The sequence below is a fragment of the Chinchilla lanigera genome, unplaced genomic scaffold (genome assembly GCF_000276665.1).
Source record: "Chinchilla lanigera isolate Chin_1 unplaced genomic scaffold, ChiLan1.0 scaffold00113, whole genome shotgun sequence".
NCBI lineage: Eukaryota > Metazoa > Chordata > Mammalia > Rodentia > Chinchillidae > Chinchilla > Chinchilla lanigera.
In genome coordinates, this window is record NW_004955514.1 from 1,375,875 (window position 1) to 1,390,005 (window position 14,131).

The following is a 14,131-nucleotide window of genomic DNA, read 5'->3' on the forward strand; positions in this document are numbered from 1 at the left end:
ACCTCCATGCCTGGAAACAGAGCAAGTGCAGGCGGCCTGGGGGTCCAGACTGCAGGGAGGGGGGAAATCGCTCATCCTGATAAAGCACTCAGAAGCAACAGTCACACCTAACATGTAATCACGGCTTGAATCATTTAAGAGTGTAAGCCGGTTTAAACATCCAGGAAAGTGCTTTGCAAAGAGCATTCACCTGCTGTTTGTTGCACAGATTCGGCACTGAGCACACAGTGGTGAGCACGACTCGTGCTTTTAGTGGAGGCTGTGAGCACCTCACGCTGGAGGACAGCCGCAGCAGAGAACAGGAGGGAAAGCCCCGGACTGTGAGGAGGACAGCCCCTGCCTGCTGCTGTGCCCCGTGCCTTTGGTGACATTCGGCGAGCTACTCCCCATGCACTCCCCCGTGCCAGCCCAGAGCCTCTCTCCACCCCAGGGTCCCTGGGAGGTGGGGGCCCCAACCGTGGGGGTGGCTAGAGAGGAGGGGACTCCCCCTGAAACTCCCCTGTGGAGTGTGAGTGGGTGTGTGAATGTCTGTGCACATGTGAGTGCGATGTGTGACATGGGAGTGTGAGCGGTGTGTGCACATTCTTATGACTGTGAATGTGCGTGAATGTGGCCAGCACACCTGTGAGCACGTGTGAGCATGTAAATGTACGTGTGTGCACATAAGCCCGAGTGCTAGTGTGTGCGCGGGCACTCACGTGAGCGCACACTCGGAACCTCCCCCCGGCCCCTCGGGTCCAACTGTCGCGGCTTTGGGGCTTGTGCTGCCCCTTGGAAGTCACTTGGAGGCCATGCTCCCATGCGAGGCCATGGAGGAGCTGGACTCCCCTGCAGTCGTCCACTGTACACAGCTGTGTCCCATGCTGGCGTTTAGAGCACCAGCCCCTCACCCACATGCTCGCCAGTTACCACACCGCTGCCCCCTGCTCGGAGGAGGATCCGGCGCCACTGCAGCTGATGGACTCAGGCTCCCCAGCCGCCTCTCCCCCTCCGCTCCTGGAGTGCACCTTGGCCCTCGTGGGGCCTGCTACCTACAGCATGGCTGCCCAGCCCCCTCTGTCACTCAGGCCTCAGCAAGTGTCACCACCCACCCCCCAGGGGCCGCAGCTGATTGCTCTCCAGGAGGGAACTGCTGTGCTGGTAGAATCCACCTGAGGGATCAAGGGACCAACTCTCTCCCCCTTTCCCTCCCTCCTTCCTTTTGCTAGGGGGATTAAATCCAGGCCTCGAACTGAGCTCTTTCTATTTTGTGTTTTGTGATAGCATCTTGCTAAGTGGCTAAGTTACACAGGCGGGGCTGGAACTTGTGATTCTCCTGCCTTAGCCTCCAGCACTGCTAGGATTACAGGCGTGCACCGCCATGCCTGGCTACCGCTTCTAATTTCTGACTGGTTCTCTTCGTGCGTCACCAACTCCTGTCCACCTGCTAGCCAGGTGCCCCAGCTCAGCGGATGGCCTGGGTGGAGCCTTGTCTGAGCGCCACTGCTCCGCCCTGGCCTCATCCCTGTGGGGTGCTCAACTTCCCTTCTAATGCTCATCCTCATTTCTAATGTCTTCCTGGCCCTGGCGAGAGGATGCAAGGGCACAGGGAGGAGCAGGTAGGGACGACGCAGAGACCCAGCCACCCTCCCCACCAGCTGTGCGCGGTCTCCTTGCCCTGTGTGGTGCCCTGAAGCTATCCTCGTGGAACACTTCATGGCAGGCATCCTGTCTCAGCTTTCTCAGGAGTCTGATTAAGCCCAATCCTCCTCTATTTTAAACACTCCATCACTCCTGCTTTTCCTTCTGAGTGTGCTACAGGTGGGAGGCCTTGGTGTCTTCCCAAGGTCCCACCAGAGCCAGGCTGGGCTGCCCAAGTCCCTGTGAGCCCTTCCACCTGGAAACCCAGGGGAGCTGAGTGTGCTGCCGTGCTGCCTCGCTGCTCCCGGGTCAGGATGCAGGGCTCACCCCAGAGGACCCACAGCAGCCCCACCTGCAGCCCCAGAAGATGTGGAAAGGAGATGAGCACCCCACAGGGCTGAGGCCAGGGCAGAGTGGTGGTGCTCAGATAAGGCCTGACCCAGGCCATCTGCTAGGCCGGGGCACCTGGCCAGCAGCCCTAGACCCGCCCGTGGACAGGAGTTGGTGGCACATGAAGAGAACCAGTCAGAAGTGAGCTGGGGACAGGAGGCTCCTTTCCTGCCGTGGGGCCACACCCAGCCTCCCCTGGCTGGCCACGGGTCATAGGTGTGCTGGAAGGGTGGGTGGGACCCGTGGGGCAGAGGGTACTTCTCTACAGCCACCAGCACCAGGTGCTCCTGAGCCGGGGCCAGCAATGCACCAGGGCCACGGAACTCAGGTGGGAGTGAGGGCCTCACATCCACATTAACGTGGCCCCTGCCTGGCGGTCACCTAGCCGCTGGCCTGGGGAGCTGAGATGCGTTCAGGAGGCAGAGAAGTGGGTTGCAAAATTGGGACCAGTGACAGCAAAGACTGCCGGGCAGCTGGGAGGAGCAACACAAAGAGGGCGGAGCAGGACGGTGGCAGGCGGGGCAGTGAGAGTTGCAGGGAGGAGCTGGGGAGGAGCTGGGGTGGAGCTGGAGGACCTGTAGAGCTCTCCCTGCGCCGCTGCTTCCTCCTCCAGACGCCAGCGAGCAGAGGACTCGCACCGGCCGTGCAGCCCGGCCCACCTGTGCACAGGCCAGGAGAGCACCCTCAAGTGATTCTGCGGGCCCCTGGCAGCTGCTCCCAAGGAGATGCCCCAGGGTCAGCTGTCTGCACCTCCTCGGGGCTCCAGCACAGAAGAGCACACATGGGGCACTAGGCCAGAGGCCAAGGACAGCCCTGCAGGATTCCCAGCATTCCAGTGAAAGTGACAGCCGGGAGGCCCACTGAGGCAGGGAGGGGCCCGAGGGGGTTTCACCAGCTGGACTCTTGGACCTGGGCTCAGAGCAGGTGGGTCACAGGTAGGACAGGTAGTGACGGCTGCCAGGACCTCCAAGCTGGGAGGGGTGTGCAGGGGTGGCCGTCCACCTGGCAGTTGCGAGTTTACACTCAGAGCTACCCTGGAAGGCTGGACCTGGGTCCTACAGACCCCGCCCCACCCTGTCAGCACGGGGCCTCCTGCCTGTAGGAAAGGAGGGCAGGGCCCACAGCGAAGCGGGGGAAGGACACTGGCCCTGGAAACACTGTTGAGAACTTGCCCATGATCCCACCACGGCCACTGCTAGGGGCTGCCCCCTCTCCTCAGACCCACATGACCCAGGAGCCATGGTGGTCAGCACGGACAAGCGGGCAGCGCACTCAGCCCCAGCCCACAGCAACCGGCGAGGCATGAGGGCCCCACTGCCCACTGCCACCCAGCCCACCCACACGTAAGTGGGACTTGGCATAGTGCCCACGTCACCTCAAAAGGGCGGCTGGCCCCTGGGGGTCACTTCTCGGCTACTGATTCCTGCAAGGCCAGCCGTCCCCAGCGCCTCACACACCGCACACTGGGCCCCGTCAGCCAGTAACTGCTCGATTTCATTTCAGAGCATGCAGACCCCGAGCACGAAGCGAGGAGTCAGGTCCCCGATGCACAGCCAACCTTACCTGGGGCCCAGTGGCAGCAGTGGCACATCCTGGACGGCATCTCTCTGTGGGCTGTCACCACTGCTGGCTGCGCTGGGCCTCCTGAGGTCTGGCTCCTGGGCCTCGGGCTCCTCCTGCTGGCGGGGGCCCTCACCCTCTCCCTGGGTCCCGTCTGCTGCGTCCCCCGGGGGTCCTGAGGTGGATGGCAGGCACTTGCTGGACGAAAAGGCATCGTCTGTGGGCAGGGCAGCCTCGGCCTTGTCTTCAGCCTTGGCCAAACCCGCAGCAGGGTGGGAGACACTGACAACGCCTCCCGGGCTGCACTTCTCCCGCAGGCGCTCCGCGGCGTCCTCCCTGCCGTCCCCGCAGCTCCCGCAGCACACGCAGGAGTGCAGCAGGCAGTTGGTGGCTGCGGTGCTGAGTTTGTGGGAGCCCTGCCCCGGCCCCTCGGCCCCAGGTTCTGGAGGGGAAACGCTGAGGCCTGGGGAGTCTTGGGAGGCCACAGAAGAGTCTGGGGAGGAGGGTGACTTGGGGTTGAAGATGACGGTGGCCGAGAGCTTCATGCCCCCTGTCCGGTGGGCAATCAACTCGGCAGTCTCCGCATCCTCCGCGCTCACCTCCCAGCCATCCAGGTACAGCTGCGAGTCCAGGCAGCTGCAAGTGGATCCCAGGGCTCCAGCCGCCCGCACCTGGCCATCCTCCGTGTTGTTGTTGCTCCGGTCCTCCTCCTTCGCCCTGGCGGCCGCAACCTGCACCTCGCTGTGCTGCCCACCCTGCCCTCTTTCCTGGGCACTGCCTTCCCAGGCAAATGGGCCGCCCAGGGGCTCAGACTTAGCAGGTGTCTCTGCCGCCACCTCCACATCCTCCATGAAGAACACCCGTTCCTCCTCATCACCGCCCGACTTCAGCCGCGCTCTGCCTGGGGAGGGCTCCCCGCGGGGGCTGCCCTCGGCCTCCCGTCTGTGCGCAGGGGACTGGCAGGCACTGGGCGGTGAGAGTAGAGACGACATCTCGTCCCCAGCCCTGTGCACCATGCGGCTGAGCTCCTCCAACTCCTGGTCATCGTACTGCATGGAGCAGGCCAGCTCCGCCTCCGGATCTGTGGGCTTGGTGGACAGCGGCTCCTTGGGGGGCAGTGGCGTGGGAAAGGCGGGTGCCAGGGCAGAGGGCACCTGGGCATCAGTGTGGATGGGCAGCTCCACCTCCTGGGAGACACAGAGGCTCCGCTCTAGCGTGTGCAGCTCCTCCTCGGTCAGCGCCTGCAGCAGATCCCTAAGGATCAAGACCAAAACAAGTGTGAGCATCCCCAAGGCCACCCTGGCCTCTTCGGACAGGAGTGGATGCAGCCCCTGAAGTCTGCATCGCAGAAAAGCAACCAGGCAACCAGTGCTTGCACTAAACTCACACAGCGCCATGACCTGCCTTCCACTACGAAGCAAGGTTCTGTCTCCAGGCTGCTCCATGCTACACAGGAGCGGGGCTGCCAGTGACTCTGGGATGGTTTCTTTCTTGAAAGTGAGATTCTGGAACCTCTTCCTGGAAACGAGAGTCCTGATTCTCGGGAATGTGTTGTATTAATAAAAACTTTCAAGAGTGAAAGAATATGTGTCAGCTTGAGTATGGGTTTTCATCCTCTGCTCTGGGCACTGGCGCTGACAGTCCGTGGTAAGACAAACATCTGTACATGTAACGACCGCCCTTTGAGGACAATGGCAGCAAAGAGAGATGCAGGGCCCAGGGAGGGGACAACAGGGCACCTGGCTTGGCCTGAGAAGGCTCCCAAGAGGAAAGCGCTGCAGCTGACACTTGAAAGTGCCCTTAGGGCCAGGGGGCTCAGCGGCTTAAGTGCTTGTCTGGCAAGTCTGAGGTCATGAGTTCGATTCCTGGTACCAAAAAAAAAGAAAGAAAGTGCCCTTAATGTGGTGACAACCAGGGTGAGCCCAAGCAGGCCTGACAGGCCGGCCACGAGCTACTGTGCTGGGAGAAGCGCAGGTGGCCCTCAGCATAGCGAGGAAAGCACACTCCTCAGAGCAGCGCTGCTCGCTGGCCCTGCACGACCCAGACATGCCTGTGCAGATGCTGTACAGACCAATAACAAACATGAACCGCAGGGCCAGGGACAGGGCTCAGTGGCACAGCACCTACCCGGCAAGTGCTAGGTCATGGGTTCAATCCCCAGTACATAAAAAAAATCCCTGAAATACGAACCAGAACCCCAGGCACCCGCACGTGTATTTCCAGTTCATCCCCAGCACTGCCACCACCTTGATGGCACAGGCAGAGGCAGCCTTGCCTGCCCTCATGTTCTGGGGAAACGGAAATCCCAGTCTACCCTGCTGTGGCGGGCTTTGTCGGCTGACATTACGTGTATCGATCACTGGATCAAATACAGGACACCCAGTGAAATCTCAACTTCTGATAAACAACAAATACTTTTAAGTCTAGGTGTGAAGGGTACGTAGGCCCCAGAGGTCCCCCCTTTGGGATGTGCTTACACAACAAAAAGTACTCATCGCTCATCAAAAATCTGACTTTCCCGGGGCCCCCTACCATGGCTGTACAGATCTGGCAACCTGTGAAGAAGGGTTCAACCGCAGGGAGGCACGTGGCCATAGGATGCTTGTTCTCGGGGCTGCAGGTCTGCTATAACACACCACGGTGCATTCGTGTCCTTGTCTGCCCTCATCCGGCCTCCTGTCCCCAGTGTCTGCAGAAGATGCAGGTGCGTTCCCCCAGGAGGCCACAGAGGGGCACTGCTGCCCCGCAGGGTGTTGGTGGCAGTGTGGACTCCCTGCCAGTTCTGTCCACTTGTGACCCGAATCAACGCTGGGTTTGATTTCTTATTAACTTTTTTTTAATTATTATATGTTTGTGATACATCGTGAGTACATCCATCCTGGGGTATCGGTACACGGACACACTGCATCTTGTCCCTCTTTCCTCTTCTCCTCCCCTCCCATCACGCTTTCAATCATACCACCCTCTCTAGAGGGCACACAATGGTCTCTTCTCGTGGCCTTTGTTGCTGTGGCCTGGTGACTAGCAAGGTAGGTAACTGCTGTCCAGCCCTGAGCTAATGGCCGTGTGCAGCGTCTCCACCAGTCTTCTGCCCTTCCTCATTGGCTCGTCCTTTTCTTCTTGATACGTAGCAGCGCCTTGCATAGTTGGTTTGAGTTCTCAGTCGACAGCCTCCCACTCTGTAGCTTGCCTTTTCACTCTCTCAATGCTTTCTTTTCATAAACTGAAGTTTTAAATACTAACGAAGTCTAATATATCACATTTTCCCCCTTACATTGGTGCTTTTACGCCTAAGAAATATTTGCCTAGTCCAGGGTCACAAAGATACTCTCCTTGGATTTCTTCTCCAAAAGTTATATTGTTTTATTTTTCACTTTGATTTCTGCAGTCTCTCTGGAATTGATTTTGTCTGTGATTGTGGTCAGGATTCAGACACCAAGAGAGATCTGTAAGTGATACTGTCTTCTCATGTGGAGACCCACTGGCTCAGCCCATTTATTAGGAAAAAGCAAACATTCCCCCCACAGTCCTGCAGTGCCATACTGTCTTAGATCAGGAAGCTGGATGTTACTGGTCTGTTTCTAAACTTTCTATTCTGTTGGTATTTTATTTATAGGAAGGCTTTTAAATAATTGATTCAATGTGCTTAATACACACTGGACTACAGAGATGCTCCCTTTCTTGGCAGCTTTGATTAAATTCTTGAGGAATTTGTCCCATTGAATTTACTGATATAGATTTGTTCCCCAGTATCCTCTTCTGTCACATCCATGTCTGTAAGATCTGTAGTGATGTCTCTGTCCAGTTTTATCAATGGTGAGTTACGTTTTCTCTCCTCACCCTTGATTAGTCTTGCTATGGGATTATCATTTCTATTCCTCTTTTCAAAGACAAACTTTTGGCTTTATTCATTTTTCTGTATGGTATATTTGTTTTCTAATTTATTGATATCTGTTTTTATTTTTATTATTTCTTTTCTGTTGCTTTCTTGGGGTATGATAAACTAATATTATTTTCTCAGGTGAAATTTTAAATAATTTTCACCATTTCTTTTGTTCCAATTTATAGCATTTTAAAATTTTAAAAATTGTTAAATTCTTTTCTAATTTATAGCATTTAATGCTGTCCATACTCATTCATAATAATCATATCATAGCTGTAGCTTCTTGCATTGTATTTCGCTTTTCCAGAAGTCTGTGGTCCTTCTCTTTCCTGAAGAACTCCATTTAGTTTTTCTTTATGTCCAGCCTGCTGATAACAAAGTCATTCAGCTTTGTGTTTTGTAATAATTCATTATTTCATCTTCATTTCTGAAGGTTATTCTTGCTTGTTATAAAATTCTGGTTTGCACCCACTTTCTCTCAGCATTTTGAATACATTGTGCATAGAACCTCAGGACATGCTGGCTTCCATCATTCTGACTTTTGTTTTGAGATGATAACTGTCTACCTTACGTTCCTTTCACAGTAGTGTAGCCCCTTCTCTCTTGCTGCTTTTAACATGTCTTCTTTGTTTTTGGCAACTTCACTATGACATAGCAGGGTATTACTCTGTTTGTCTTGGTCATAGTTTTTTTGAGCAGCCTGAGTCTGTGAGTAGATTTCTCTACAGTTTTGGAAGATTCTTGCCATTATTTCTTTGGCCACTGCTTCTGCCCACTCTCCCGCTCCTTCTGGGACGCCAGCCAAGTGTTAGGCTCCTCGGTGTGCTGCATACATCTCGTAAGGCGCACTCTGCTGCCATTGCTCGCTTGCTTGTTCTCCCCCTGCTTAGTCTGTGTCCCCTCCACTGACGTTCCTCTGAGTTACTACTTCTGTGTTCTGCTGGGTCCACTCTGCTAACAAATCCATTCACTGTGTCTTAATTTTCAGGCTGTGAATTTTTTTGGCTCTAGAATGTTATTCGTTTCTTTTTTTATACATTCTAGCTCTCTAAATTCTCCATCTTACCATCTAATTTTCTCTTCTACTTTCTTTAGTATGTTAATCACAACTGTGTTCAAGTTATGTTCAAGTATTTATGTGTTAATTCTAATATCTGAATCTTCTGAAGTCTGCGTTAGCCATCCATCATTTTGCCTTGCTTCCTTATATTTTTAGCAATTTTGGACTATGTGATGGACACTGGGTATAGCAGAGTCACAGAGGTGACAGACAAGGGACTCCCCTCTGTTAGGCAGGAGGTGTGACAGTCATTCAGAGATCACGTGTTTCATTCAGAGATCACGCAGGTTGGGGCTGAGCAGCAGCTACTGTCTGGCTACTGCTGCTCTGAGCCTGGTGTGTCTCTGTCTTCCCAGACCCCACAGCCCCTGGGAGATCCAACTCTGCCTTTCTGGTCCAGCTCAGCCTCTAACCTCCTGTCACACCCAGCTCCGGAATCTGGCAACTGTCCCCAGGGGAGTCGGGCAGTGTGCCCTAAGGAGGCCTTCATTGCCTCACGTCTGCGGACTGCGGCAGCCTCTGCCAGACTCCTCGCCTCCCTCGACCTGACTGTCTCTCCCCACAGAGACTTTGCCTGTGGAGTCCAAGCCCTGGACAAGCAGACACCCAGAACCGTCAAATGCTTCTTGGGGAAAAAAAGTGCCAAGTGAGACAGGGAGCTCACTTCCTCTCAGAAAGGCCCCCCTCCCCTGATCCTCACTTCCATAGCTTAGTGAACTTTACCAATTCGGCTTTTCAGACCTATCCAGCTTTTCCAGTCTTCGCACCTGGAGAATCAGCCTGCCCTAACCTGAGGCAAACTGTCTGCCCCAAGGCAAAGCCTTGCAGCACTTTTAGAAAAGACATGCAGACGGCTGGTCATGTCTGCCTGTATTCAACAACACTCACTTAATAAATATTCATTCACAAAAACTTATTCACCAATTATTTTTTGATGGATGGCAAGTTCATTTTTTAATACTGTTTAGATATTTCCTTCTGGTTTTTCTCTCCCAGGGAAGGCACAGGACCCCGAGATGAAGGCTTCAGTGTCTAAAGCTGTTTAAAGCCATCAGACCACGCAGACACAGTGACGGGTGGGTCCTCAGATGCTGTCCCTGGGTAGCCAAGGCCACTTGTGGATGCCTGCTATGTCCACGCGTGAGAAGTAACAAGTAACACAGGTAACAACACAAGTAACAGCTCGTAGAGGCGGCAGGCAGGGTTGCACACCTGGTCATGGCCATCCCACCCACGATGGCAGCTGACAAGTCAGGGCCCCAGGGGGATGTAAGGTCTTAGGGTCTACACTGGCTACTGTGGATAATACATCAGGATGGATGCTTAATGGTACCCAGGATATTCTGTTTGTTTGTTTGTAGCACTGGAGATCAAACCCAGGGCCTGCACGCTAGGCAAGTGTTCTACCACTGAGCTATATCCCCAGTCCTTTCTATTGTTTATTTTGAGACAAGGTCTTGCTAAGTTGCCCAAGCTGGCCTTGAACTTGTGAGCCTCATACCTCGGCCTCCTGAGGAGCTGGGATACCGGCATGTGCCACCATTCGCAGCACATCTGGGGATCTTTAAATGGTCCATTTTTGACGAGAAGACTTTGGCTTCTCAGGTACTACAGGAGAGTCTCTCAACAGTAACCCCCTGCGGCTGAGCCCTGTCTCTCTCAGATGCACCTGCGGCACCATGTGGTCACTTGTGGACATTCTGCTTCCAGGCCCAGTGAGCCCTGACCTTCCTCCAACTGCCTACAGCCAGACAGATGCCCCAGCGACCCCAGGGTGTGTGCATGACCCACACGAGTGGCCTCTTGAGGCCCTTCCCTTCCCTCGTCTGCAGCTCCCACCCCTCCGCTGGGGCCCTGTGCTCTCCTTCCCGCCTCGGCATTGTCTATCATCGCTGCCCACTGACAGCTGTCTTCTCTCCCATGCACCCCACGTCCAGGCAGGGCAGGGCCTCGGGCTCTGGGCCCGGGGGTCACCTCCCCTCCACAGCCATCTCCTAGGTCAGTGAGGGGGAACCTTCACTGATACAAACAGCCCATGGCAGCACACGTGCTGTAGGTTTACCACCACTGCCCCAGGTGAACCACGAGCTCTACTGCACATTCCTTGCCCACTGCCTTACCAAGAGTCACCTCCCAGGACTCCCACAGGGGTCACTTCTGACTGACTCACAGTGCCTCTGGCTCCGCATGAGGCAGGGTCCTGTGGTCTCAGGGGAATCCTGGCCCTAGCTGGCAGCTTCTGAGGAGGCCTCAGGATGTTTCCCTGGACCCAGGGAGGGCACTGTGTGGCCCAGAGGGTCCACAGCTTCAGCACCATGCAGGGAAGAGAGCTTCCTAGAGACAGGGGCTGCGGAAGGAAATGGTGCCTGGACCACAGGGCCAGGGGTGCACCCAAGGACACACAGTCCCAGGCTTTCCCCCGTCCCCAGCCTGCCAGGAGGCTGCCACTGGGCAGAGACCTCAACCACACCACAGAGAGGTGTGGAGCTTCAAAAGGGCTCTGACACACGTGGACACAAACTTCACAGACCAACCATTAAAGACAAAGAGCAACATCTGCATGCCAGGGACCTAAATGGAAGCAGACTTCAGAGCCTCGGGTGGGTAAAGGGCAAGCAGCGAGCTGTGGGGGGCACCCCAGGCAGCCTGAAGTTTGTCACTTGCTAAAGCTCAGCACTACAGAGCTGCCCACGGCAGCAGGGGCCCAGGCTGGGCAAAACCAAGTCTGGGTTTGTTTTGGGTTTTTTTTGTGGTGCAAAGGGTTGAACCCTGGGCCTCGCACCTGTTGGTCAAGAGCTCCCCTGTTGAGCTAGAGCCCCAGCCCACAAGGCTGGTTTAGACCACCACGGGATCAGGCACGATCCAGGAGGGCTACTGCCCGGCCTGGGATGATCCACAGGGGCTAAAGCCTTCATTCACTCAGCACGCCCTGCCCCTCTCCCTGGCCCTCCCCTTCCCCCACCACCCCCCTGTCCTCCCCAGCCAGGTCCCCACCTGATTTTTCGAAGCAACGTGTGGAAGGGCCGGAAAAGCTCGGACATGTCCTCCACCTTGCGCTCCAGGTTCAGGGGTCCATCTGCGTAGACCACAAGGCCACTGCAATAGAGACACATAAACCAACCCGGTTACCCTGGGACCCCCTGGGGAGGGGCCCGGGGACTCAGCATCAGCACCTGCACTGGGACCGTGTGACAGCCCTGCCTCCCACTTCTAGTTCCACCGCTGACCCTCATGAGAGGGTCTTAGAGAAGCTCAGAAAAAGGCAAGGAGAAGAATCACCCAGAACTTCCCATCTTCTGACAGTGACTAGTGCGTGTGCACGAGAAGGGCCATAAACTCGTCCTAAGAATGGACTCGTACACGTTAGTCACAATCAGCCCAATTACTGTGAAGATTTGTCAGTTAGACCCATGTCCTTGGGAGCGGAGGGCCTGGAACTGGGTCCAAATTGATCTGTGCAGCTTTCTGAGCACGAGACCTGAAACCGTCCTCTCCAAAAGCAAAACACAAGTTGCGGAACAGAGGCGGCGCGTGGACTCCCCAGCTCCTCCTCGAGGCCGCCCCCTCCCCAGTATGGGGCTTTCTTTCCTCACTGTCCCCAGGCTGGCATCCAGCTCAGCACCTGCTGAAGGCCACCCTCTTGGGTGCCACCTCCAAGTGGCCCCACACACTCCTGCAGCCCTGCCCAGCGCCTGCAGAGGGAATTCCATCCACCATGGTCCAACCTCTCTCCTGGAGCCGCCATCCCTCAGACCACTCCTCCCAGGGTCACTGGGTACCTGACAGCTCAGGTCTGGGCCCAGGTCTTGGTACGTCATGGGCCCCCAGGGATCACCTATCTGTCTCCTGTCTCCTGCCCAGGGTGGTGAGGGTTTATCTGTGTGAATGGAAGACACCGCTCATCCCTGCAGATGTGAGGGGTCCTCCTGCCAGGCTTGGGGCCTGTTGTCCCCACCCAACATGGGAAACAACATTGAACTGAGGGAAGGGACTCCTCTCCTTAGATAGCTCGTATTTCATGTGTAAAAGGAAGATTCAAAAGTCAGCAAAAACACGGCTGTGCTTTTGTGTGTGGCATGACAGCTGTGACTGGTGCCCACTGGCCCTGCCAGCAGGAAGGTGAGGGCTTTGACCAGGGCTGTGTCTTCTTAGAGAGCCATCGCCCTGCAGCATCCCAGCCGCAGGGCAGCAGTGCCCTGCGGCCGCCTCCTCACCGAGCCTCACCCTTCCCAGCAGCAGTGCCTCCTTGTGGCTTCAACTTGCATCTCTTTAATGACCAATGGAGCAGAACATTTTTTTTTTCTGGTATGGGAACTGAACTTCGGACCTTGCACTTTCAAGGCAGGTGCTCGCGCCGCTGAGCTATATCCCCAGCCAGTGCTGAACATCTTTTCATGTGCTTATTAGCCACCTGTGTATCTTCTTCGGAGAAATGTCTACACAAGCTTTTTGCTGTTTCTGAATTGAGTTGCTGGTCTCTTTGCTGTTGAGTTGTAAGGATTCTCCATCTATTCTGCACCCTAAGCATTCATCAGACAGATGATTTACAAATGTTTCCTCCCATTCTTTCGGTTGTCTTTCCACTTTGACGATAGTGTCAACTGTGATGAAGTCTGGTTTATTTATTTTTGTTTTGTTGCTAGTGTGTTTGGTGTCAAATCTAAGAATCCACTGCCAGGTCCGAGAATATGAATATTTACTCCTCGAATTAGGGTGAGAGAGACTGGGGGGTGACTGGTATATATTTATTTTAAGGAATTAGTTCATGCACTAGTGGGGCTGGCAAGTCCAGAGTCTATAGGGAGGCCAGCAGGCTGGAGCCCCCTGAAGAACTCCCTCGCACCTGGGGGCCTCCTGTACCTGACCGGATGAGACCCTTGCGCATTATGAAGGGTAACTCACTGTGCTCAGAGCGTATTGGTCTGCACATGAGCCTCAACCTCAAAATGCCTTCAGAGCAACATCCTCACTGGTATTCGGCCAAACATCTGGTGGCCAAGGCCCAGCCAAGTTGACACAGAAAATTAAACATTACGGGGTCCAACTTGGTCTTTTAGAAGTAGCCGCCCACTTGTCCCAGCAGCCTGTATTTAGGAAAATGCTCTTTCCCCCACCGAATGGTCCTGGCATCTGGTCAAAGCTCAGCTGGCCACAGACTTTTGGGTGTGTTTCTGGCCTCTCCATTCTACTCCACCGGTCATTACATGTATCATAAAGCAAGAACCACAGTGCTTTGACTCATAGGTTTTTTTAGTCACTTCTTTTTTCTCCAATCAGATTTTATTGGTACATTTTAGGTCTACATAGTGATCACGTTCATAAGGAATTTGTATCTCTACATGGTATAACTTTATTCTTTTTTTCCCACTCACGTACCCTCCCTTCAACCCCTGTTCCCCTCCCCATTTACAAAAGCTTTATTTCCATTTATTTCCCCAGGGACCCCAGTTAGTCAGTCTGTCAGTCCTGCTCAGTTTGAGCAGAAGAAGAGCTTGATCAGCGCGTGGTAGTTATGGCCACCCTCAAGGGAGAGGGCTGGAAGGTCTAACCCCTGAGTGCTCCAGGCCCTCCAGGTCCCCTCCAGGCCCTCCATCATGTAAAAATGATGTTGCATTTTT

General features: G+C 54.8%; 1 protein-coding gene across 1 annotated transcript in view; it reads right to left on the reverse strand.

Moving 5' to 3' along the window:
- The window catches only part of Zfyve28 (zinc finger, FYVE domain containing 28), a gene marked incomplete at its 5' end in the record, with an annotated part of 84,797 nt that overhangs the window by 9,689 nt on the left and 60,977 nt on the right, over positions 1-14,131 (reverse strand). Inside the window, 2 exon segments of the mRNA XM_005408727.2 lie at positions 3,574-4,824; positions 11,508-11,609. Coding sequence (XP_005408784.1) covers positions 3,574-4,824; positions 11,508-11,609 — 1,353 coding nt within the window.